General features: G+C 44.3%; 1 protein-coding gene across 1 annotated transcript in view; it reads right to left on the reverse strand.

Annotated features, from left to right (window-relative positions):
- Positions 1-26,646, reverse strand: part of LOC126456822 (odorant receptor coreceptor-like) — an 81,262-nt gene that overhangs the window by 48,763 nt on the left and 5,853 nt on the right. The window contains exons 2-3 of the mRNA XM_050092661.1: positions 20,074-20,268; positions 4,400-4,902 (exon numbers count right to left, since the gene is read on the reverse strand). Of these exons, the coding sequence (XP_049948618.1) occupies positions 4,400-4,902; positions 20,074-20,268 (698 nt within the window). The remainder of the gene's footprint in view (positions 1-4,399; positions 4,903-20,073; positions 20,269-26,646) is intronic.

Genomic DNA, 26,646 nt, shown 5'->3' on the forward strand with positions numbered 1-26,646 from the left:
CGTATTATATTAAAGCACATTTTCTATTTCCTGTGTAACAAAGGTTGCTGTATTTTAACTACTTTAACCACTGCTAAAGTACTCATAATCTTTGTAGTTGAACTGTGTGATATTTTCAGTCATAAATGCTTTACTATACAGGTTGGTTATGAAGTCTAGATCCATTTCTAAGAAAGTGAGAAAGTGATATATTTACATAAAACATAATCCATTTCTGTTCAAAAGGTTCAAATGGCTCTGAGCACTATGGGAATTAACATCAGAGGTCATCAGAACTACTTAAACCTAACTAACCTAACAACATCACACACATCCATGCCCGAGACAGGATTCGAACCTGCGACGGTAGCGGTCGCGCGGTTCCAGACTGAAGCGCCTAGAACCGCTCGGCCACACTAACCGGCTCCATTTCTGTGATCAAGAAGAATGGGTACGACAGAGACCGCGTGGATGCTGTTAGTGAGCGATTGGGAGGTTTATCTTATCCAGAGATGCTGCAGGAGTCACTTGGATATTACACAAGCCAGAACCAACAAGAGCTAATACTCGATAAGTTCCAAAAAACTGGAAACTTTGCCGATAAATCACACTCTTGGAGACCTCCTGTAACCCAGGAGACTGCTCAGTGAATCAGAGAAGCAATCGAAAGACGTCCGAGTCAATCAAGTCGTCCTTTAAGCAACGAGTTGGGACGTGGCAAAGTCGATAATTTTGAAACTTTTAAACTTTAAAGTTTTAAACTTATTGAGAAGACTACAGTTTACGGACCCTTCGTTTCTGCAGAAGAGACAATTACGTGGAACATTTACCTCGACATACCAGAGAAATTCCTGTTTCTGCAATTCAGAAAGAAGACCCTGGTGACATGGTTGTGATCGAAGAGGGTGGACAATCCCCTCATTTTGCTCTTATAGTAAGAGAGTACCTATTCGTAAATCGAAGATTCGCCATCAGACAGAAGTGCAGACGTTTAGCAAGACTGCATCAATTATGTTCACGTGATTTGATTCTCTTTGAAGACGTAAAGTCAAGAATGTGCAAAACAGAAGTAAGGAATCTACTGGGTCCAAGAGCTCTAATCCAAGGTACATCGTCGGTTGTTTCAGAAGTTATGTTTCATAACGCATTCAGGTCTACTCTCTTCAACGGTGGAAGTAATGATTCGAAATGAACGGATGCCAAGTTGAAGTGCGTTGGAACTGTATACATAGATTGACAATGATCGTCCTTGCATATTACATAAATGCATCCATTATTTTTATAAATGTATCGAAACGTGATGATCACTCTGTATTCCCAATGTCTCCTGCTAGAGTGAAACGATCGCTGTGCACAGAGCTGCATGAATTAATTCATTGTGACTGTAAGTAGTAGCTATCTACGAGGGTTGCCCAGTGAATAAAACACCGCCTTTTTTCTCAGCCGAAACCAATGCTACTAATGCGAAACGTTACATATGTATTATTTGAAGTCTCCTGAGAGAGCGCGCCAAGTTTCCGTCACTTCCGACAGATAGCGTAGCTGCAGTACAGTTTCAAAATGGCGTCTGCAGCTGATGTACGTCACAAGCAATGTGCCGTCATTTAATTGCAGAGAAAGGCACTGTGGGGAAAAATGAGCGTATGGCATCGTTGGCCGGGAGGCCCCTATTCGGGGAAGTTCGGCCGCCAAGTGCAGTCTTTTTCATTCGACGCCACATTGGGCGATTTGCGCGCCGGAGATGTGGATGAAATGGGAAATATTCACAATAGCTTGTGCAAAATCTATGGAGCATCTGCTGTCAACAGAAGTACAGTTAGTCGCTGGGCACGGAGGGTGAGGTCATGAGAAGGCGGATCGGCGGAGCTCCACGATTTGCAACGGTCGGGGAGACCATCCACGGCTGTCACACCTCACATGATGCAGCGAGCATGTCATTCACGAGAACAGACGCATCACGACTCGGCAGCTGGCGCCGCGTCTGTAAATCAGCAAAGGAAGTACGGGTTCAATTATCCGAATTCTTGGATATTCAAAAGTGTGTGCAAGATGAGATGGATCACAAATTGCACAGAAAAAACATTGTTGCAGCGTTTTGAAACTGAGGGGAAGGCCTTCTTGTCCCGAATTGTGACAAGTGGTGAAAGCTAGGTTCACCATTATGAGCCTGAAACAAAATGACAGTCGATGGAATGGCGTCATTTCCACTCCCCACAGAAAAAAAAAAATTCAAAGTGACTGCTTCCGCCGGTAAGGTCATGATCACCGCCTTCTGGGGACTGTGAAGATGTGATTCTCATTGATGTAATGCCGAGAGGCGGTACCATTAATTGAGAAGCATGTGTCAACACACTAAGAAAAAACGCGCTTCTGGCGACTTCGGCGCGACAGCAACGCAGATGATGTTTTGCTGCGACACGATAACGATCGGCCCCGCGCAAGTCTGAGGACTGCCGAACACATCGCAAAACATGGTTGGACAGTGCTACCCCATGCAGCCTAGGGCCCTGAACTAGTCCCCTCGGACTTCCAGTTGTTTGGACTATTAAAGGATGCCGTTCGTGGAAGACATTTTGAGGACGACGAGGAGGAGATTCACACAGTGAAGAAATGGCTCCGCCACCAGGACAACGATTGGTACTGACAGGGCAGACACTCCCTTCTTTCGCGCTGGAGGAAGGCCACAGAAGGTGATGGAGAGTACGTGGAAAAATAGGGTTTGTAGAGAAAATTTCAATCCCAAAGAAAGCAGGTGTTGACAGGTGTGAAAACTACCGAACTATCAGTTTAATAAGTCACGGCTGCACAATACTAACATGAATTCTTTACAGACGAATGGAAAAACTGGTAGAAGCCGACCTCGGGGAAGATCAGTTTGGATTCCGTAGAGATGTTGGAGCACGTGAGGCAATACTGACCCTACGACATATCTTACAGATAGATTAAGGAAAGGCAAACCTACGTTTCTAGCATTTTTAGACTTAGAGAAAGCTTTTGACAATGTTGACTGGAATACTCTCCTTCAAATTCTGAAGGTGGCAGGGGTAAAATACAGGGAGCGAAAGGCTATTTACAATTTGTACAGAAACCAGATGGCAGTTATAAGAGTCGAGGGGCATGAAAGGGAAGCAGTGGTTCGGGAGGGAGTGAGACAGGGTTGTAGCCTATCCCCGATGTTATTCAATCTGTATATTGAGCAAGCAGTAAAGGAAAGAAAAGAAAAATTCGGAGTAGGTATTAAAATCCATGGAGAAGAAATAAAAACTTTGAGGTTCGCCGATGACATTGTAATTATGTCAGAGACAGCAAAGGACCTGGAAGAGCAGTTGAAAGGAATGGACAGTGTCTTGAAAGGAGGATATAAGATGAACATCAACAAAAGCAAAACGAGGATAATGGAATGTAGTTAAGTCGGGTGATGCTGAGGGAATTAGATTAGGAAATGAGACACTTAAAGTAGTAAATGAGTATTGCTATTTGGGGAGCCAAATAACTGATGATGCTCGAAGTAGAGAGGATATAAAATGTAGACTGGCAATGGCAAGGAAAGCGTTTCTGAAGAAGAGAAATTTGTTAACATCGAGTATAGATTTAAGTGGGATTAGCCGAGCGGTCTAAGGCGCTGCAGTCATGGACTGTGCGGCTGATCCCGGCGGAGGTGCGAGTCCTCCCTCGGGCATGGGTGTGTGTGTGTTTGTACTTAAGATAATTTAGGTTAAGTAGTGTGTAAGCTTAGGGACTGATGACTTTAGCAGTTAAGTCCCATAAGATTTCACACACATTTGAACATTTTTTTATATTTAAGTGTCAGGAAGTCGTTCCTGAAAGTATTTGTAAGGAGTGTATCCATGTATGGAAGTGAAACATGGACGATAAATAGTTTGGACAAGAAGAGAATAAAAGCTTTCGAAATGCGGTGCTACAGAAGAATGCTGTAGATTAGATGGGTAGATCACGTAACTAAAGATGAGGTATTGAATAGAATTGGAGAAAAGAGAAATTTGTGGCAGAAGAAGGGGTCGGTTGGTTGGACATATTCTGAGGCATCAAGGGCTCACCAATTTAGTATTGGAGGGCAGCGTGGAGGGTAAAATTTGTAGAGGGAGACCAAGAGATGAATACACTAAGATGGTTGAGTAGGATGTAGGTTGCAGTAGGTACTGGGAGATGAAGAAGCTTGCACAGGATAGAGTAGCATGGAGAGGTGCATCAAACCAGTCTCTGGCCTGAAGACCATAACAACAACAGATAAAACTCTATTCTTTCGTGTTTGTAACTCTCGTTATGTTCAGTAAAGAACTGTTGAAGAAAAAAGTGCGGTGCGTTACTTTCTGGCCAATCGTCGTATTTAATTCAGATTCCTTAGACAGTGTGTGTGTGTGTGTGTGTGTGTGTGTGTGTGTGTGTGTGAACTACTTACTGTATGATCATCTGATGATGTCGTATGTTGCCAACTAACTGGTCATACATATCTTCAGAAATCCTCTGCGTTGTATTATCGACCGTCACATCTAAAACCGCGAACGTCTCGGAAAACGTGCGGCGGCGCCGTCGTACTGCAGGGAGAGCGGAGTCCCCGGTGGGTGTTTCTTCGCGTCTCTCAGAGCCGGTCGCACCGACGAACACAGCCGCGACGTTGTCATTGAGCACCTGCAGCTCTGCGACGACCAGGAGTATGAGGTCGATGAAGAAGACGTCTACGCAGAGCAGCACCTGTGAGGAGACGGTGAGGCAGAGAGCCTCGAACAGGTAGAGCAGCTCGTAGCCGGGGGAGCGCTGAGCGCCAGCCGGCAGCCACGTGGGCAGCGGCGTCTTTGCGTGCGGCAGCGTCGCGTTGAGCTCGTCGGAGGAGGAGGAGGGGGAGGCGTCGCCGGAGACCACCGGGGCGCACACCCAGCCGCACAGCGCCACCGCCGTCATGCCCTGCAGCCGAGCAACCGGGCTCTCTGAGCGACGCTGAAACCAGCTGCGTGTTGGGTCATTCACGACTTGTTTTTAATTCAATTGTTACGAAAAACGGTCTACAGGTTGTAACAGCAGACTCTATTTTCAGAAGATCATTACAATTATCACAATTTTGTAAGACTCTAATATTGATTATACAGTAAAATCCCTTTTTAACGAATCTCAGGGGACCAAAACGTTGGTTCCTTAAAAGAGGGTTTTCCTTAAAGAAGGGTTTAGGTCAAAATGGACTAAATAAGCGTTTCATTATCAAAATTGGAACCTAGGCTATTGTAGGCCATATAAATACTCCATAATCACAAACTCACTTTATGCTGAACATAAAAATGTTTCTTGGCAAATTTAAAACTACTCGTTATATTTATAATACTTGTTTTTAATTTCAAGATATTTTGTGAGCCGTGGTAAAAATTGCTCTTTTGAACAGCACGCCGCAGCGCGTAGTGTGAAGCAGTCGCCTTCCGTTTCTGGCGGTGGCGCTGCTGTGGCAATCGCAGCTTTGGTGTCTCCCTCTGGTGGGAAAGGGGAAAGGTTGCCTGTTCACGTGCATTTAAGGGGCGCTATGAGCTCGCCAGTCGGTCAGTTGGTCAGTCGGAGTGAGTCTGGGTCAGTCACTCGTCACTAGTTGATGGTCTCTCTCGTCCGCATTCGTGCGGCAGTTGGTTTCTGTCTGTCTGTAGATTGGTCGGTCGCGCACTGAGACACAAGAAGCCTTGTCCGTCTTGGGCGTCGGTGCATGTGAGGTCGCCACGTGAGTCCCGTGGACCGCGCAGTATAATGAGGGGTAGTGACTTCACGGTCGACACGAGAGAAACAGGACATCTGTCTGGCCGGTGCGAGCTGCGACGCCGCGGTGTAACTGGTTCTCCGAGCGCTTCTGGGCTCTTTCAGTTACCATCTTGTGGAGCTTAGCTCAGTCCTTTCCTGGTGCAGGGATGTCGTTTTGCCAGTGGGCGTGTTTCCTCCGCATGGTTGGGTCCGAGCTAGTATTTCCGCCGTCGTGTGTCTGGAAGTGAGTGGGAGACGCACCAGCAGGGCAGTCGCGACGGAGCAGCGGTCGCGGCCGGAGCAGCTGGCAGTCGGTCGGTTGGTGCGCACCAGGAAAGACGGGAGATCGGCGCGCCTTCCTGCGTTCGTTGAAGCGGCTGGCAGCCGTGAGAGCGATTAGGGGGTGCTGCGCCAGGTCTCGAAAAATCGCAGTTTATTGGAAGTGATTGGTGATATATTGTGTGATTTACTGTTCTTAAATTCAACTTGTTTTCTTGGTCAGTCTCTCGTCCCGAGCCTGCTCGTTTGTCTCTCGTCCGCATTTTTTAGGCAGTTAGTGTCGGTCTGTCGTTCGGAGGTGCCTCTGTCATGTTTGTCGGATTTCGTGTGTTAACGAATTTATTGCTCGAAGTGTAACGGCCTAATTCCTGAAATATGTTTTGATCTTGCCTATCATCTTGAGAGGCGGTATCTGTGTACTGTAGAGCATCTTAATTGGTTTGGCCAACCGTGTAGAATTTCATATAAGATTGCGTTTTATAGACTTTTATTTAAATTATCATTTTAATATATAAAGTTGCCATCCTTCCACCGTAAGACTTTTCTTAGAAGTTAATATCAAGTTGCACCTTCCGTGGCAAGTTAATCCTTTTAATTTTAGTGTTTTGTACCATTTCCATCACTCCTACGGCGTGCATAGTTTGTGTGCTTGTGTGACTTGTTAAAACTTTTGCTTTAAGGGTGTGTTGCAGATTTGCACCTATGTAGTCTTTCAGAGGTTGTTGTGAGCGGTCGTGACTACGGCCATGTCAAAAGGGAGCGGCAAGGTTCTCAGCCTGAAAGCTCATACACTCAAAAATTTGTTTCTTTCTGCCTCTGAATAAATTGTAACTTGATATTTAGAGGGTGCTTTCTTCTTATAATTTTAAATCTGTTTCTTAAAAAAAAAAAGCTTTTAGGAATAAAATTCCCATTTGTTAAAAGCAATTTCATTTTGATTCCACCAGTTTACTCTCTGGCAACTACTTCCACGCTCACATAGTGTGATTAAATGTGTTAATGTTCTTGATGAATCGCTAGTAAATAAAGTAAATTCTCAAGAAAATTCTTTGAAAAGAAATCCACGGCTCATTTTGGATGTTAGGCCACATAAAAAGTCATCAACTGGTATCTTGATTTAAAAGGAAGAAAATTTTATTTAGCTAATGGCACACAATGAATTAGATATCACAATAATGAATAAAACTGCTGTCTGTCGTCATTTTTGTTAAACTCATACTTGCACGGAAGTCTCTATGTTCTTAAAACACCTCGGAGTTTTAAATTTACCAATAATTAAAGGTGGCAACTTTTCACTTCCGTCATTGTTCACGCACAATAATGTCGTCATTCTCTCTTTACTTTTTTGTCCCCCATGACATTTTTCAACCTTAATCGAAAGGAGGTTATAAAATACACCAGTCTCATCGGCATTAAAAATATTTTTGGAATCATACCCTTGAATCAGACGTGGCAAAGTATAACTTTTCCAATGCTCCAGACTTTCATTGTCCATACGTATTGCGATTCTCTTCAAGATCCCCAATAATCGTTAGCTTCTACTGTATCGCCAGTTTTCTTCGTTTGCTGGTCATATTACACGTACAAAAACACTATTGTAAGTGACTACACAACTACAGTACACACTTAATGCTTTCACTTTATAGCGTCAGACACGACAGCTGGAGCGCGGTAGTGCGGAAGAATTGTGTTTTCAAATGATCAGTTTGACATTAACCAACCTCGATAACTTCACAACCATCGATACGAGACCAGTATCCGAACGCTAACGCGGACATCGATTTTAAGAATGCAAATGATCAAAGCCTAACGTTACGATTGAATGTCCGAAAACAAGAAGTGCAGCTGGAAACCGAATTTTAATTTGCGAATTGTAACACACTTATTTCTTAAAAGCGGGATTTAAATGAAAGCGCGATTCGTTAAAACAGAATTTCAGGAACACTGTTTTTATGGCGTTATCGCCGGGACCAACGAAAGTATTCCTTAAAATCGGGATTTCCTTAAAAACGGGTTCGTTAACACGGGGTTTTACTGTATATTACTTTTTCTCGGTTAGTAGCATAAATCAGTTAGAGGTTTCAAGTGCATCACATAGTCGACCCACTACACGTATATCTTGTGCTTTGTCCCATATATTTCTGATGATACAAGTGTGACATATACAGTAACAAATGTTAAATATCTCAAGAAAATGTCTTCTCCAAGTTGTAAATAGTATCTGCGGTCGTCCACAAATTGCTTCATTACTCGCTTTGAAACACATAAATGAACTGACAGCACGATACAGCAGTAACTACATAAGGCTGTACACAGTATTGTTACTGTTATTAGGCTGGATAGACACAAAACATTAAGAGCCTGAAATCGTCCAGTTTGTGCCAGTTCAGAAGTAAGGAGTCCCAGCAATCAAGTGATTTACAAACGGTAAGTATAGTGCACTCATTTTAACTTGTTTGATTTTAAATCCGGTTGCAGTGTGCAGGTCAAGCATGTGCCGCAATGGAGAGGAGTAATACAGGGACAGCACGTTTTGTAGCTAGTGTCTATCCTCACAGTGGTGTTTCAGGAAGAGTCACATACGCCGTTCGAAAGCCATCAAACCGATCACGTATCGCGTTTTGCTATTTAAGCATTTCATTTCAGATAGAACCTGCACCTTTTTAATATGAAGCTAAAATCAGTGTTGCTTCTATTACTTAAGGTGGACATCAGATTGGCGTTTTCACGGTCACTTCCCTTATCGAATAATGATACGTAAAGTAACACTCATGGCCTGATACACTTATAAACCAGTAAGCAGAGGGCTGTTTTATTTTCCAGGAAAACAAATCGACGATTTACAGAATAACTAATGTTGCTTGTACGGACTTAAATTCAGTAAGTCGTGCCATAACTTTTGTGATGTATCCTTTAGATGGTGAACCTTTGTTTATGCACTGCATAGTGTTGAGCAGATTCAGTTGTCTTTATCATTTTCTTTTCGTCTTCATTCCGGACAAAGGATACATTACAACCCGTCTAGTTCATATGGGAGCTCTGCAATATCTGTCATTTCTTCCTGAAGGGGGGCTTTTTAAAAGTCTGAACAACTGACGTGCTAAATCTTTGATCAAGAGGTAATATGACTAATGTTAATATGCAAGTAAATTAACACAGTTCATTCACAGGAGCATTCAGAGGAAAAGTAGTTTATATATTTTTAATATATATAATGTTGTTGTTGTGGTCTTCAGTCCTGAGACTAGTTTGATGCAGCTCTCCATGCTGCTCTATCTTGTGCAAGCTGCTTCATGTCCCAGTACGTACTGCAGCCTACATCCTTCTGAACCTGCTTAGTGCATTCATCTCTTGGTCTCCCTCTACGATTTTTACCTTCCACGCTACCCTCTAATACTAAATTGGTGATCCCTTGATGCCTCAGAACATGTCCTACCAACCGATCCCTTCTTCTAGTCAAGTTGTGCCACAAACTCCTCTTCTCCCCAGTTCTATTCAGTACCTCCTCATTAGTTATGTGATCTACCCATCTAATCTTCAGCATTCTTCTGTAGCACCACATTTCGAAAGCTTCTATTCTCTTCTTGTCAAAACTATTTATCGTCCATGTTTCACATCCATTCATGGCTACACTGCATACAAATACTTTCAGAAACGACTTCCTGACACTTAAATCTATACTCGATGTTAACAAATTCCTCTTCTTCAGAAACGCTTTCCTTGCCGTTGCCAGTCTACATTTTATATCATCTCTACTTAGACCATCATCAGTTATTTTGGTCCCCAAATAGCAAAACTCCTTTACTACTCTAAGTGTCTCATTTCCTAATCTAATTCCCTCAGCATCACCCGAGTTAACTCGACTACATTCCATTTTAGCCCGCATCTCGTGGTCGTGCGGTAGCGTTCTCGCTTCCCACGCCCGGTTTCCCGGGTTCGATTCCCGGCGGGGTCAGGGATTTTCTCTGCCTCGTGATGGCTGGGTGTTGTGTGCTGTCCTTAGGTTAGTTAGGTTTAAGTAGTTCTAAGTTCTAGGGGACTGATGACCATAGATGTTAAGTCCCATAGTGCTCAGAGCCATTTGAACCATTTGAACATTCCATTTTCCTCGTTTTGTTTTTGTTGATGTTCATCTTATACCCTCCTTTCAAGACACTATCCATTCCATTCAACTGCTCTACCAAGTCCTTTGCTGTCTCTGGCAGAATCACAATGTCACCGGCGAACCTTAAAGTTTATATTTCTTCTCCATGGATTTTAATTCCTACTCCGAATTTTTCTTTTGTTTCCTTCACTGCTGGCTCAATATGCAGATTGAATAACATCGGGGATAGGCTACAACCCTGTCTCACTCCCTTCCCAACCACTGCTTCCCTTTCATGCCCCTCGACTCTTATAACTGCTATCTGGTTTCTGTACAAATTGTATATAGCCTCTCGCTCCCTGTATTTTACCCCTGCCACCTTCAGAATTTGAAACAGAGTATTCCAGTCAGCAATGTCAAAAGCTTTCTCTAAGTCTACAAATGCTAGAAAAGTAGGTTTGCCTCTCCTTAATCTTTCTTCTAAGATAAGTCGTAGGGTCAGTATTGCATAACGTGGTCCTACGTTTCTACGGAATCCAAACTGATCTTCCCCGAGGTCAGCTTCTACCAGCTTTTCCATTCGTCTGTAAAGAATTCGCGTTGGTATTTTGCAGCTGTGACTTATTAAACTGATAGTTCGGTAATTTTCACATCTGTCAACACCTGCTTTCTTTGGGATTGGAATTATTATATTCTTCTTGAAGTCTCAGGGTATTTTGCCTGTCTCATACATCTTGCTCACCAGATGGTAGAGTTTTGTCAGGACTGGCTCTCCCAAGGGCTGTCAGTAGTTCTAATGGAATGTTGTCTACTCCCGGGGCCTTGTTTCGACTTAGGACTTTCACTGCTCTGGCAAACTGTTCACGCAGTATCATATCTCCCATTTCATCTACATCCTCTTCCATTTCCATAATATTGTCCTCAAGAACATCGCCCCTGTATAGACCCTCTGTATACTCCTTCCACCTCTCTGCTTTCCCTTCTTTGCTTAGAAGTGGGTTTCCATCTGAGCTCTTGATATTCATCTATCTTACCCCTAGTGGGATAAGCCTCTACATCCTTACATTTGTCCTCTAGCCATCCCTACTTAGCCATTTTGCACTTCCTGTCGATCTCATTTTTGAGATGTTTGTATTTTGCCTGCTTCATTTACTGCATTTTTATATTTTCTCCTTTCATCAATGAAATTCAATATTTCTTCTATTACCCAAGGATTTCTACTAGCCTTCGTCTTTTTACCTAATTGATCCTCTTCTGCCTTCACTACTTCATCCCTCAAAGCTACCCATTCTTCTTCTACTGTATTTCTTTCCCCCATTCTTGTCAATTGTTCCCTTATGCTCTCCCTGAAACTCTGTACAACCTCTGGTGTAGTCAGTTTATCCAGGTCCCGTCTCCTTAAATATCCACCTTTTTGCAGTTTCTTCAGTTTTAATCCACAGTTCGTAACCAATAGGTTGTGGCCAGAGTCCACATCTGCCCCTGGAAATCTCTTACAATTTAAAACCTGGTTCCTAAATCTCTGTCTTAGCATTATATGATCTATCTGATACCTTCTAGCATCTCCAGATTTTTTCCATGTATACAACCTTCTTTTATGATTCTTGAACCAAGTGTTAGCTATGACTAAGTTATGTTCTGTGCATAATTCTACTAGGCGGCTTCCTCTTTTATTTCTTACCCTCAATCCCTATTCACCTACTATGTTTCCTTCTCTCCCTTTTTCCTACTGAGGAATTCCAGTCACCCATGACTATTAAATTTTCGTCTCCCTTCACTACCCGAATAATTTCTTTTATCTCATCATACATCTCATCAATTTCTTCGTCATCTGCAGAAATAGTTGGCACATAAAGTTCTATTAGTGTGGTAGGCGTGGGCTTCGTGTCTATCTTGGCCACAATAATGCGTTCACTATGCTGTTTGTAGTAGCTTTCCCGCACTCCTATTTTTTTAATCATTATTAAACCAACTCCTGCATTACCCCTATTTGATTTTGTATTTATAACCCTGTATTCACCTGACCAGAAGTCTTGATCCTCCTGCCACAGAACTTCGCTAATTCCCACTATATCTAACTTTAACCTATCCATTTCCCTTTTTAAATTTTCTAACCTACCTGCCCGATTAAGGGATCTGACATTCCACCCTCCGATCCGTAGAACGCCAGTTTTCTTTCTCCTGATAATGACGTCCTCTTGAGTAGTCCCAGCCCGGAGATCCGAATGGGGGACTATTTTACTTCCGGAATATTTTACCCAAGAGGACGCCATCATCATTTAATAATACAGTAAAGCTGCATGCCCTCGGGAAAAATTACGGCCGTAATTTTCCCTTAATTTCAGCCGTTCGAGTACCAGCACAGCAAGGCCGTTTTGGTTAGTGTTACAAGGCCAGATCAGTCAATCATCCAGACTGTTGCCCCTGCAACTACTGAAAAGGCTGCTGCCCCTCTTCAGGAGCCACACGTTTGTCTGGCCTCTCAACAGATACCCCTCCATTGTGGTTGCACCTACGGTACGGCTATCTGCATCGCTGAGGCACGCAAGCCTCTCCACCAAAGGCAAGGTCTGTGGTTCATGGGGGGGGGGGGGGGGGGGGGGTATATAATATCCATATATATAAAAGTAACATGTAAATGGAAAACATATACTCACACCTAAAAAAGTTTTGCATCGCCCCAGCTCCCAGAATTCCTGAAGGTAGACGTTCACTGTGGATATTGTATCACAGACACAGTCCCTTTGACTGTTCAGAGATGTCACTAAACCTGCACAAAGATGTAAACAACCATGCATGACCAGCGCCTATTAGACAGAGGGAGTTCGACAGCCGATCCGTTCCAGTCATTCCACCAGGAAGGAGGTACACGGCTCGTGTTGTCTCTAGTTCAACCATGCCTAGATGGTAAATACCGCGGTTCGATCGCGACCGCATTGTTAGTTTGTTCCAGGAAGGGCTCTCAACAAGGGAAGTGTACAGGCGTCTCGGAAACAACCAATGCGATGTTGTTCGGACATGGAAGAGATACAGAGAGACAGGAACTGTCGATGACATGCCTCACTCAGGCCGCCCAAGGTCTACTGCTACAATGGATGACCGCTACCTACGGATTATGGCTCGGAGGAACCCTGATAGCAACGCCACCATGTTGAATAATGCTTTTCGTGCAGCCATAGGACGGCGTGTTACGCCTCAAACTGTCTACAATAGGCTGCATGATGTGCAACTTCACTCCCGATGTCCATGGCGAAGTCCATCTTTGCAACCACGACACCATGTAGCGCGGTACACGTGAGCCCAACAACATGCCGCATGGACTGCTGTGGATTGGTATCACGTTCTCTTCACCGATGAGTGTCGCGTGTGCCTACAACCAGACAATCGCCGGAGACTTGTTTGCAGGCAACCCGGTCAGGCTGAACGCTTTAGACACTGCCCAGCGAGTGCAGCAGTTTTGGGGTGGCATTATGTGGGGCCGACGTCATGGAAGGTGCCGTAACGGTTGTACGATACGTGAATGCCATCCTTCGACCGATAGTGCAACCATATCGGCAGCATATTGGCGAGGCATTCGTCTTCATGGACAACAATTCGCGCCTCCATCGTGCACATCTAGTGAATGACTTTTAATCAGGATAACGACATCGCTCGACTATAGTGACCATCATGTTCTCCAGACATGAACACCACCGAACATGCCTGGGATGGATTGAAAACTGCTGTTTATGGACGATGTGACCGACCAACCACTCTAAGGAATCTACGCCGAATCGCCGTTGAGGAGTGGGACAATCTGGAGCAACAGTGCGTTGATGAACTTGTGGATAGTATGCCACGACAAATACAGGCATGCATCAACGCAAGACGACGTGCTACTAGGTATTAGAGGTACCGGTGTGTACATCAATCTGGACCACCGCCTCTGAAGGTCTCGCTAGTGTGGTTTTCGTGAGCATTAGAAAGGACGGAAATTATGTTAATGTTGATCTCTATCCAATTCTCTGTACAGGTTGACGAATCTCGGAACCGAGAGTGATGCAATACTTTATTTGATGAATGTATGTATATGTTAACAAAAATCTCGAGAAGTAATTGATCGATTTTCTTCAAATTTCAAACGATGCAGTATTAAACATTCTTACAAACGTAACTATGTATGTTTTTCAACAGGAATGCACACATTTTTTGTTAAAATGTACTGCGGGAAAGAAAATGATCTGCTGTGCTCTGCTACAAAAATGAACGGTTTTGTTGCCTTTCTCATTGCCAGTTTTAATTATGACAGTGCGGCATTTAAACCATTAGACAATTTGTTTTCCCAAATATATTCTTACTCATTACATATATATTTTACATAAATTGTGCACACGATGGTGTGTGTGTGTTTTTTTTTTTCAGGAAACAGGAAAGTTGTATTTATGGCTTATTAGCTTATAATTAGAATACTACTACAAAATTTAAATTGGTAGCAACAATTAACAAGGCTCAACGTAGGTAGGGAGGCGGAAGAGGACCTGGACAGAGTGGTGAGAAGAAATGGACATAGTGGAAATGGTGAAATGGACAGAGAGAAGGAATAGAAGAAGATGGAGACAGATAGAGGGAGGAGATGATGGACAAAGAAATGGGAGGAGAAGATGAACAGAAACAGAGGGGAAAAGGGGATTAGGAGGTATATCTAATTCCTGTTCTTAGTAGAAACTTGTTATCTCTTTTCTTTCTTTTCCATTTAATGAGATTGACCCACAGCAACGTGAAGCTGAGTACAGCTAGATAAAATGATAGTAATAATACTGACACAGTAATTTTTTAGGGTTAATTGTCACAGAAAAGTAATGCAGACTTCTTACCATCAATCACACTCACTAAAATACTACTAATAGGCTGTACCTAGGATCTACAGCCTCCTACCACTTTGATCTCCGGCTGTCCTAAATTCTCCACTTCCTTGAAATCTGATAAAGAAATGAACTCTATCTTGCCCTCAACAGCCGCCAAAGCTACCTGAATTATCCCAACTAATACATTTCCCGCACACTGTTCTCTTTTCAGAGACCTTTAACCCTTTAACCCTTTCACGGCATCCATCATTCTACTCATTAATCATTGTACCAACTTCGCTGCTGAGATCGTACACCTGTGTCCCACCTTCCACGCAGCTTAATGCATTATATACCCACCCCAGTACCAAATAATTAAATCTGTCCCGCAATGTACCTGTCATTCGTAGCCATAGTCAACAACGCCGCACCTCGCCTTATTCTTCCGTTTTCTCCTTCTTCCGTCCTTCCTTCATCCTCCCAATGCTCCATGCAGTTACGTGGGGTTTCACTGTACTGCTCATCATTCTATCTCCATTATGAACATAATCATTTTGATGTATCACCAGTATCAAAACTATATCTTAGGAGCATTCACATCTCTTATTTTGTCTTGTGCTTTTGTCTGCATCGACACAGGGTTGGCACGTTTATTAACAGATTTAACATGGATAGTTTAAGGGGTGGCCAGATGTCCTTCCTGTCGCCACCCAGATGACCCTACCCCCTCCTCCAGGGGCGGAATGTGTGTACCCTAGTTGTATGTATGTAGTGTCATTCATGTGACGGTGAGCGAAATCATGTAACTGAGTCGGGACATGAGTCCCTGTCCGGTATTCACCTAGCAGGATGCTGGAGACCGCCTTTAAACCACACCCAGGCTGACCGGCACACCAACCCTCATTGTTAATGGGCCAGGCAGATTCGACCCGGGACCAATGCACCTCGCTGTCCCGGAAGCGGCGCGTGGCTATCCGTCTTCTATGATTTCATTTTCTAATTATAAGATTTTAACGAATGGTTATTTTTAAAAACAGAAGAGTTTTATGTAATTAAAGCTTTTGTGAAACCTTTGTCTGGGGAGCGTTTCCATCTGCTTCCAAACCGCCCCCTCAGGGGGAATTGAAGTAACAATAAAGAAAAAGAGGTACAGACATATCGCCGCAAGATGGAAAGGTAGTGTACACCTTCTGAAATGTCGCGGATGCACTGTGAATTATATGAATGCAAGGTGTCTGTTCCTTCGGACATGTACGAAAGACCAGACACCACGCATTCATGTAAATGATTCACTTGATGGTTAATGGATCGACAACCTTCAGTGCTGATGCACATTTACTTTCGACCTTCAGTGGAAATCTAAAATTAGAGACCATAGAGGACGTGGACAGGAGCTGCAGATAGGTGGCGCTAGGTGGGGATGTGAGTCGGCCGGGAAGCGCGCTAGGATCTTCCGCGCATTTGCGATCTGGTTGGCGCGGTGACAACGCAACTGTCTAGTAAGAGGGAGATCCTGGATCCGAGTCCCAGTCTGGTACAAATTTGTACTTGTCACCGCTAATTCCGCATAAAGTTCTGATTCAACTGATGTCATCTACATCCACTTCTCCTCTCCCCCGCCCCTTCCCAATTCACCCTTCAATATACGCCGTGACTTGAGGCGGAAAGAATCCCGAGAATATTTAGTTACATTTTTCGATAGCACTGAGTCGTTCTGGCCCCGGCTTATGCATTGGTTTAAACCTTGACTGTTACTCTGCGTTTGGTTTCCCGCGGTTATTGCGGTTATGCCGTGGTTCTTCCTCTTCCTACGTGTGACAGCAGCGGTGTGTATCGATATTCGCACCTTGTACTATCTGTGGTCTGGTGCTTATAGTTTCCGGCTAGCTGGTGTGCGGCAGTCGGTCGGTTGGTGTGGATCAGCCAGGAAATCTCCGCACGGCGCAGTGGGCCGGGCCTGCTGGCGGTATCTACCCAGTGTCGGAGTGTGTGGGAGATGTTCCGATTGGTACGAGGTTCGTGGCTCACCGACCCAGGACATCAAAGTTGAGTGGTGATTTAATTACCGAAGCCAGACTGTTCACATTGTGCCGTTGGTGTTCATGGTTGGCTGTTGAGGGTATTCCCATGAGCAACAGCGAGTGTTTGAGATGACGAAAGTTTGGTCACCATCCGGTGGAGTTTAACTGTATTCTGGTTATTTGAAGTCCAAGTGTACCAGCGGAATTTTCTGCCCTGTGGCCGTTAGCGTTCCGGTTACCTGCCCTGGCCGCTGACGTAAAATTCAGGCAGTGTCCTTTCCACACCGTGTTGTCGCTGTCCAACAAGTGTGTGTAGTTTTGACACCTTATGCATATTTGGTTGTGGGTGGCTACGCCTTTTAAGTTTTGGCTTTGGAGTTCCGCGTGTACTGGTCGGATGGAAAGCATGTCATCTTGTCGATGGGTCCGTTGACTGTCTCTTGGTTGGGTTGCCGGCGGATCGGATATAGTTGGGTCGACTACCTGTCTCCCCTAAGCGATTGTTAGTATTTCAAGTACAGGCCGACCCCCGGAAACTTCTGAGCGCTGCTGGCTGTACTGCCTTTCCTTATTCGTGTTTTATTTCGTATATTAATGGCTTATAGCCGATGGTTTGAATTTGTATGCTTCTAGTTGGGTTTTAAATTATGGGCCTTCAGCCGCTATAAAACTGGAAGTTCCTTACTTGTCAAGTCTTGTAATATTTGGGCCTTCAGTATCATTTGAAATATTTTTTGGATAAAGCATTGGGCCTTCTGCATTTTGAAAATTTATTGTACTTGTGTTTTTCAATAATGGGCCTTTAGCCACTTTAAAATTTAAATTCCTTACTTGTTAAATCTTAGATTGTTTGGGCCTTCAGCCTGTGTAAAATATCGTTTAAAGATAAAGCTTTGGCCTTCTGCCTATTAAAAATTATTTTAGTTATTTTATGTCATCGGCCTTCAGGCGTTTTTAAATTATAGTTCTTGTCTTTTAAGTATCACACTGTGTGGGACCGTCAGCCTAACTGAAGATAAGGCCTTCAGCGTTGTATTCTTTTTTAAAAATTAATTTTACGTTCAGTCTTAATCATGGGCCTTCAGTCGTCTTTAAATTAAACTTGTTTGCTTTTCAAGTGTTAGATTTGTTGGGACTTCAGCAAAGTTATAGAACTTAGTTACGTGAGGCCTTCTGCCTTCTAAATATTGTGTTTTCAGTCTGAATTTTATGTTAATGGCTTTCAGCCGTTTTTAAATTTAAGTGATTGTACCCTTAAGGCGTAAGATAGTGTGACCTATTCAGCCTATAACTAAGTTCAAAAATTTTTGCTTTATTGTTTGGACAACTAAATATTATATGTGTTTGAGCCCCCTTTTGGCCCTTACCACAATTCCATCTACCTGTTCTGTCCTGCGGATTTAAGCAGGGCGTTTCAAGCACCACATTTCACATTGTCTCCGGTTTGTCTTCTCTAGCTTCCCAGTGGTCCACCTTTCACTTTTACAAAGTGGAGCGTTCCAAATACACTCCTGGAAATTGAAATAAGAACACCGTGAATTCATTGTCCCAGGAAGGGGAAACTTTATTGACACATTCCTGGGGTCAGATACATCACATGATCACACTGACAGAACCACAGGCACATAGACACAGGCAACAGAGCATGCACAATGTCGGCACTAGTACAGTGTATATCCACCTTTCGCAGCAATTCAGGCTGCTATTCTCCCATGGAGACGATCGTAGAGATGCTGGATGTAGTCCTGTGGAACGGCTTGCCATGCCATTTCCACCTGGCGCCTCAGTTGAACCAGCGTTCGTGCTGGACGTGCAGACCGCGTGAGACGACGCTTCATCCAGTCCCAAACATGCTCAATGGGGGACAGATCCGGAGATCTTGCTGGCCAGGGTAGTTGACTTACACCTTCTAGAGCACGTTGGGTGGCACGGGATACATGCGGACGTGCATTGTCCCGTTGGAACAGCAAGTTCCCTTGCCGGTCTAGGAATGGTAGAACGATGGGTTCGATGACGGTTTGGATGTACCGTGCACTATTCAGTGTCCCCTCGACGATCACCAGTGGTGTACGGCCAGTGTAGGAGATCGCTCCCCACACCATGATGCCGGGTGTTGGCCCTGTGTGCCTTGGTCGTATGCAGTCCTGATTGTGGCGCTCACCTGCACGGCGCCAAACACGCATACGACCATCATTGGCACCAAGGCAGAAGCGACTCTCATCGCTGAAGACGACACGTCTCCATTCGTCCCTCCATTCACGCCTGTCGCGACACCACTGGAGGCGGGCTGCACGATGTTGGGGCGTGAGCGGAAGACGGCCTAACGGTGTGCGGGACCGTAGCCCAGCTTCATGGAGACGGTTGCGAATGGTCCTCGCCGATACCCCAGGAGCAACAGTGTCCCTAATTTGCTGGGAAGTGGCGGTGTGGTCCCCTACGGCACTGCGTAGGATCCTAAGGTCTTGGCGTGCATCCGTGCGTCGCTGCGGTCCGGTCTCAGGTCGACGGGCACGTGCACCTTCCGCCGACCACTGGCGACAACATCGATGTACTGTGGAGACCTCACGCCCCACGTGTTGAGCAATTCGGCGGTACGTCCACCCGGCCTCCCACATGCCCACTATACGCCCTCGCTCAAAGTCCGTCAACTGCACATACGGTTCACGTCCACGCTGTCGCGGCATGCTACCAGTGTTAAAGACTGCGATGGAGCTCCGTATGCCACGGCAAACTGGCTGACACTGACGGCGTCGGTGCACAACTGCTGCGCAGCTAGCGCCTTTCGACGGCCAACACCGCGGTTCCTGGTGTGTCCGCTGTGCCGTGCGTGTGATCATTGCTTGTACAGCCCTCTCGCAGTGTCCGGAGCAAGTATGGTGGGTCTGACGCATCGGTGTCAATGTGTTCTTTTTTCCATTTCCAGGAGTGTATATACTGTCAGGAAATGGGTCCACATCTGCATGTGAGTATCTGATAGCAGCAGAGGACTTTGGCAGGACAAAGCTTTCTTTAGCTGGGCAATCTACATCTGATATCGACAGTGGGACCATACCAAGCACAAACGGCTTAATACGGTATGTGGAAGAACAGGACGTTGCACTGAACAGGAAATCGGAGTTCCAGCAGTGTGCACGTGTGTTGGCTGTGTACGTGCCTGCATGTAGAGGAAGACGGCGTCTGCGCGCGTCCGGTAGGCCGCTCTGGTGTCGTTACGCCCGCCCCCGCCTCCGCCCCCACATCCGCCCCCGCCGCCCCCAGCCGCTGCCTGCTCGCTGTGAGCTGCCCGCACAGCCGCCACCATCCGCAGCAGTCGGTGCACGCTGCGCTGCTGCGCCACGAAGCAGCCCGCCTGTCGTGGGCAAATTAAGCAGAGAAAAGGTAAGAAATGATTAGCAGAGAAAATAAAAGAGAAGCCCATCAATGCCTAGGATAACGTTCATCAGGCTTGGGAGCAAATCGAAAGAAGTATTCAAGCAGCAAGTCAAGAAGCGCTAGGTCCGCGAGATTTAAAGTAAGAGAGGAAAACAAACACAACACCATGGTTTCACAAAGAGATTAAAGAAATGTGTAAAAAATAGGTGTGCCTATTTGAAATATAAAACACTCAAAACACAAGAGTCTTACAAAGATTACAAAAGAACTCGTAATGAAACAAAATAACTAGTGAATCGTTTTAAACAGAAACGCTGATAAATCTTTTCTAGAAATTTAGAACATGATTTCTAAGGGTTACAGAAGAGAATTTGGAGAATCATACGACAGCAGAAGGAAGAATTAAATGAAAGTTTGAAAGATAATGACATAAATGAGGAATCATGGGTTAAATATTTAACAGAGTTCTGTAAAGGTAAAAAATCACCAGAAAACAAAGAGAGACCAGAGATCAATACACAGTCAGAAAGTGTAGGCGTTTATCTGTTTGAAATAAAAGACACTATTATAAATACAAGCTTTCATGAAAATACAAGTTGTACAATTACCTAATAGTTAATCTAATCACCGCCGTTATAGATTATAGCTTGACACCTTACCCCTCTCTCCGGTAAATCATCTCCGTTTTCAACCTATAAATATCTTTAGACCCATTTCGCAACTAATGGCTTTGCCTTTCTAAGAATTTTAGCAGCATGAGAGCTTTAGTCCCTTTGGATGATTTACAAGGAAAACTGTCTCGTGACGCTTCAGATTATTTGCACTCATTTTAAACTGCAACCGACAAAACAAAACATTCAACTCTCACACTGTTCAACTGTACACAGTGCAAAAGCGCACTGATTACAGATTCGACACCACTCCCAGAAATGTCGGTGCGGGCGTCACATTTAAAAGTGTGGTGTAGACTTTCTTGTAGGACTGACTGTGAAAGTAAATGTTGAGATAATTATTGTTTCACATGCAAAGGTTGAAGAAGCTGTAACTCTCTTAAAAATAAGAAGTCTTCAGAGAAAGATAGGATTTCCAATGAGCTACTGAAGTATGGAGGAGTTCACTAACTGAACAACTAACCAAGTTGATTGACAATGTTATAACTGCCAATAAAATTCCAAACCAATAGAGAACTAGTATTACAACTATCATGTAAAAAATAGAAAGACCTATTGAACTACAGAGAAAGAAGTACACTCATAACAAAAATAATAGGACATAAAATAAAAGCATTACAACCCTTGCAGAGAAGCAGTATGGTTTTAAATCCGGTAGGTCATGTACAGATGGTGTGTTCATTTTTAGACAGGTTGTAGCGAAGTCCACCGAATACAACAGACCAGCTTATCTTTGCTTTATTGATTTACAGAAGGCTTTCGATAGGATTTAGTTAAAAGGTCTTTTAAACCTGCTCTACAGTAGAGGGTGTCCTTCCAACTTAATAAAAACAATTGAAAGGATTTATTCCAATACAGATGAGAATTGTTTCCGGGTTAACTAGTTGCACAACAGTTAACAGTGGTAATAGACAAGGTGACTCTCTGAGCCCGCTACGTTTTAATATAATCGTGGAAGATACTGGCTAGTAGTGGTTATAGAATGGAGGACACAGAAATAAAGATCATTTGTTACGCTGACTATGCAGTTCTACTGGCAAACAGTGAAATGCAGAAACATTTACATATATTTCACGTGGCAGGCGAAAATCTAAATATGGTCACATTAACTCAAAAAATCAAATATACGACGACAACTATGCACCCAATTATATGCCAACTGGAAGTGAATGGAAACATTATTCCACAGGTAATGACATTTAAATATCTTGGTACTGAACTGCCCATCAGTGGAAATGTCCAGATGGGAGATAGATATCAAGCAACAAAAGCAAAGAAAATGGCATGGTATTTAAATGGTACTGTTTAGAAAAACAAGCATATAGAAAAAGACTACAAAAAACAATAGTGAGTCCAATAATGACATACACAGATGAGAAAAGACTGGAAACATCAAAAGCAAAGAGACTTTTGAAACCATGTGAATGAAAATTCCGCAAAGAATTACAGGGAAGACGCTGACATATAGTAAGAGAAGTGAAAGCATTGGAAAAGGATGTAAACTGGACCCCGTTACTGAGTCAGTGCACATGACAAAGCATGAATGGAACGAACACAAAGACAGGATGGATGAAAAAAAAATTGTGAGAATCGTGAAAAACAGATCACCAGCTGGTAAAAGAAATATGGCCGTCCAAGGGAAAGATGGAGCGACAGCCTTAGGATATAGTTGGGGGTACTGGAGGGGCTTTAGCCTAGGAGGAAAAGAAGAAGAAGAATAAGAAGAAGAAGAAGAAGAAGAAAGATAGATGTTTCTATTCCTAGACTTCCAAACAGATGCGAAGTACTAGGAATGTGGTAGGTACTCTTCAGATCTGAAGAATAATAATGGTACAAGTTAGAACTACGATGGTTGGAACTTTAATAGTGGCAACTATTTATTTACAGCTCGTACAAAATAGACACGTGTTTCAAAGTTTTACTGACCTTCAAAGTAGTCACCAGCATTGTGTATAACCCGCTGCCAGCGATGTGGGAGTAGTAGGACACTCTCAGCAGTGCCAGTTGTGTTGACAGTTCGAGCGGCGCGGTCTATTGCCGGACGAATTTGTAGCAGTTCTGAAGCGAATGCCGTGAAGTGTTTCCTTCAGTTTAGAAACAGAGTTGAACTCACGAGGGCTTAAGTTAGGGGAGCGCAGTATGTGGTATAGCACCTAGCAGCCCCATCAGTCAAACAAATCAGTAACAGCTTGCACTGTACGTGCTTGAGCATTGTCCTGCAAAATGATGGTCAGGTCCTGTAGAAAGTGTCATCACTTCTAATCTGGTCGCAGGTTGTGTTCCAAAAATGAACCGCATAGAGACAGAAGTGATGACACTTCCTGCGCGACCTGACCATCATTTTGCAGGACAATGTTTAAGCATGTACAGTGCAAGCTGTTACTGATTTCTTTGACTGATGGGGCTGTTAAATGCTATACCACCTACTGCACTCTCCTGACTTAAGCCCTCGTGCGTTTACAACAGAGAATGCTCGTACAGTTGCACGGAATAAGACCAGTAACAACGAATTATTATCAGTTGCACTGACCGATGACCATCCACACAATTACGCGGAGGCGCGTCAGTATGACAGATCTAATTCCACATTAACAAAGACATGGCCTTACGATTACAAGTACCAATAAAGAAAAAGATTTAATTCCACTCAGATGTGAAGGAACCTTGCCTTCCAGGATTTCGAGCAGGAGTATTATTGCCTCCAATCAGTACAGATGATGTTACACGTGCCGTACAATTTAAGTAGAAGAGTTGGCCCAGAACTTCCTGACCTCTGCTCTTCCCGCAACTCGCCGCTGTAAATCCTTAATCCAGCCGGCAAAGCTTGCCACCGAGCGATTTAAAAGCTCGCCGCTTCTCGAAGATCGTACCGGAGAGCAGGAGTCGCCGAAAACCAACATCTTGCCAGCCACGCGTCCTCGAGCTAATCATCAGTACCAGCGCCCGTCAAAAACTAAAAACACACGCCTCGACCAAAGACCTTAGCTCCCGACATACGCTATGTGATCAAAAGTATCCGGACACCTGGCTTAAAATGACTTAGAAGTTCGTGGCGCCTTCCATCGGTAATGCTGGAATTCAATATGGTATTGGTCCACCCTTAGCCTTGATGACAGCTTTCACTCTCGGAGGCATAAGTACAGCCGGCCGGAATGGCCGTGCGATTCTAGGCGCTACAGTCTGGAGCCGAGCGACCGCTGCGGTCGCAGGTTCGAATCCTGCCTCGGGCATGGATGTGTGTGATGTCCTTAGGTTAGTTAGGTTTATTTAGTTCTAAGTTATAGGCGACTGATGACCTCAGAAGTTAAGTCGCATAGTGCTCAGAGCCATTTTTGCATAAGTACAGACAGGTACTGGAAGGTTTCTTGGGGAATGGCAGCCCATTCTTTACGGAGTGCTGCACTGAGGAGAGGTATCGATGTCGGTCGGTGAGCCCAGGCACGAAGTCGGCGTTCCAAACCATCCCAGAGGTGTTCTATAGGATTCAGGTCAGGACTCTGTGCACGTCAGTCCATTATAGGGACGTTATTGTCGTGTAACCACTCAGCCACAGGCTGTGCATTATGAACAGGTGCTCGATCGTGTTGAAAGATGCAGTCGCCTTCCCCGAATTGCTCTTCAACAGTGGGAAGCAACAAGGTACTTAAAACAGCGCTGTAGGCCTGTACTGTGATAGTGCCACGCAAAACCACGAGGGGTGCAAGCCCCCTCCGTGAAAAACACTACCACACCATAACGTCACCGCCTCCGAATTTTACTATTGGCACTACACACGCTGGCAGATGACGTTCACCGGGCATTCACCATATCCACACACTGACATCTGATCGCCACATTGTGTGCCGTGATTCGTCACTCCACACAACGTTTTTCCACTCTTCAATCGTCCAATTTTTACGTTTCTTACACAAAGCTTGTCATTTACCGGCGTGATGTGTGGATATGAGCAGCCGCTCGACCATGATATCCAAGTTTTCTAACCTCCCGCCTAACTGTCATAGTACTTGCAGTGGATCCTGATGCAGTTGGAATTCCTGTGTGATGGCCTGGATAGATGTCTGCCAATTACACATTACGACGCTCTTCAACTGTCGGCGGTCTCTGTCAGTCAATAGACTAGGTCGGCCTGTACGCTTTTGTCCTGTACGTGTCCCTTCACGTTTCCACTTCACTATCACATGTTTAGGAGTGTGGAAATCTCGCGTACAGACTTATGACACTAGTGACACCCAATCTCCTGACCACGTTTGAAGTCCGTGAGTTCCGCGGAGCGCTCCATTCTGCTCTCTCAAGATGTCTAATGACTACTGAGGTCGCTGATATGGAGTACCTGGCAGTAGGTGGCAGCACAAAGCACCTAATATGAAAAACGTATGTTTTTCGGGGTGTCCGGATACTTTTGATCACATAGTGTATAATCAGGATTGATACCGGCAGCCTAAGTAGTTTGTAACGTCATCGGAGTGGTATGTCCGCAAAAATTAAAGCCGCCACGGCTCAAAAAACATTTGTGAAACATCTAATATACTCGTAAATTTAACTTTAGCAAGTGCAGTCATTGCCTGCAGGGGAAGCGACTGTTAACACTAAACTTTTCAAAACAACCGCAAGTGGCACTTTGTATTTTTTATTTACCGGTTTCCCTCTTCAAATGAATAAGATTATCAACAGAATATACACTATAAAAGATATAAATTGAGATAATACGAAAAACGTACACTGACCTTACGTATAGTACATATTAGATTTCCAGTATAGTGACTTACGTTTAAAGTTGGCTAAACGCATTAAAGATTGCCTTGGATGACAGCTGTAAAGATAAAACAGGATATGCTGTAGCACTTAAACTTACCTTTACAGTACAGTAGTAAATGATGACACTGCCGGCTCCCGAGATTAAACTGACTTTTACAGTAGCGCTTGCAATTTCCATCCTATAGTGTATCAAAAGAAAATTTACAACTACAGAAAAGGAAGTTTTCATTTGAATCGCCTCTTTTATGGGTGTGTGTAGACATCTCATATCTGTACATATCTATTTATCTTTCAAAAAATACTAGTACATCAGTAAAAATTAAAAAATCATTCAAAATACGTTATGAAATTACACTCCTGGAAATTGAAATAAGAACACCGTGAATTCATTGTCCCAGGAAGGGGAAACTTTATTGACACATTCCTGGGGTCAGATACATCACATGATCACACTGACAGAACCACAGGCACATAGACACAGGCAACAGAGCATGCACAATGTCGGCACTAGTACAGTGTATATCCACCTTTCGCAGCAATGCAGGCTGCTTTTCTCCCATGGAGACGATCGTAGAGATGCTGGATGTAGTCCTGTGGAACGACTTGCCATGCCATTTCCACCTGGCGCCTCAGTTGGACCAGCGTTCGTGCTGGACGTGCAGACCGCGTGAGACGACGCTTCATCCAGTCCCAAACATGCTCAATGGGGGACAGATCCGGAGATCTTGCTGGTCAGGGTAGTTGACTTACACCTTCTAGAGCACGTTGGGTGGCACGGGATACATGCGGACGTGCATTGTCCTGTTGGAACAGCAAGTTCCCTTGCCGGTCTAGGAATGGTAGAACGATGGGTTCGATGACGGTTTGGATGTACCGTGCACTATTCAGTGTCCCCTCGACGATCACCAGTGGTGTACGGCCAGTGTAGG

The sequence above is a fragment of the Schistocerca serialis genome, chromosome 1 (genome assembly GCF_023864345.2).
Source record: "Schistocerca serialis cubense isolate TAMUIC-IGC-003099 chromosome 1, iqSchSeri2.2, whole genome shotgun sequence".
NCBI classification, from domain to species: domain Eukaryota; kingdom Metazoa; phylum Arthropoda; class Insecta; order Orthoptera; family Acrididae; genus Schistocerca; species Schistocerca serialis.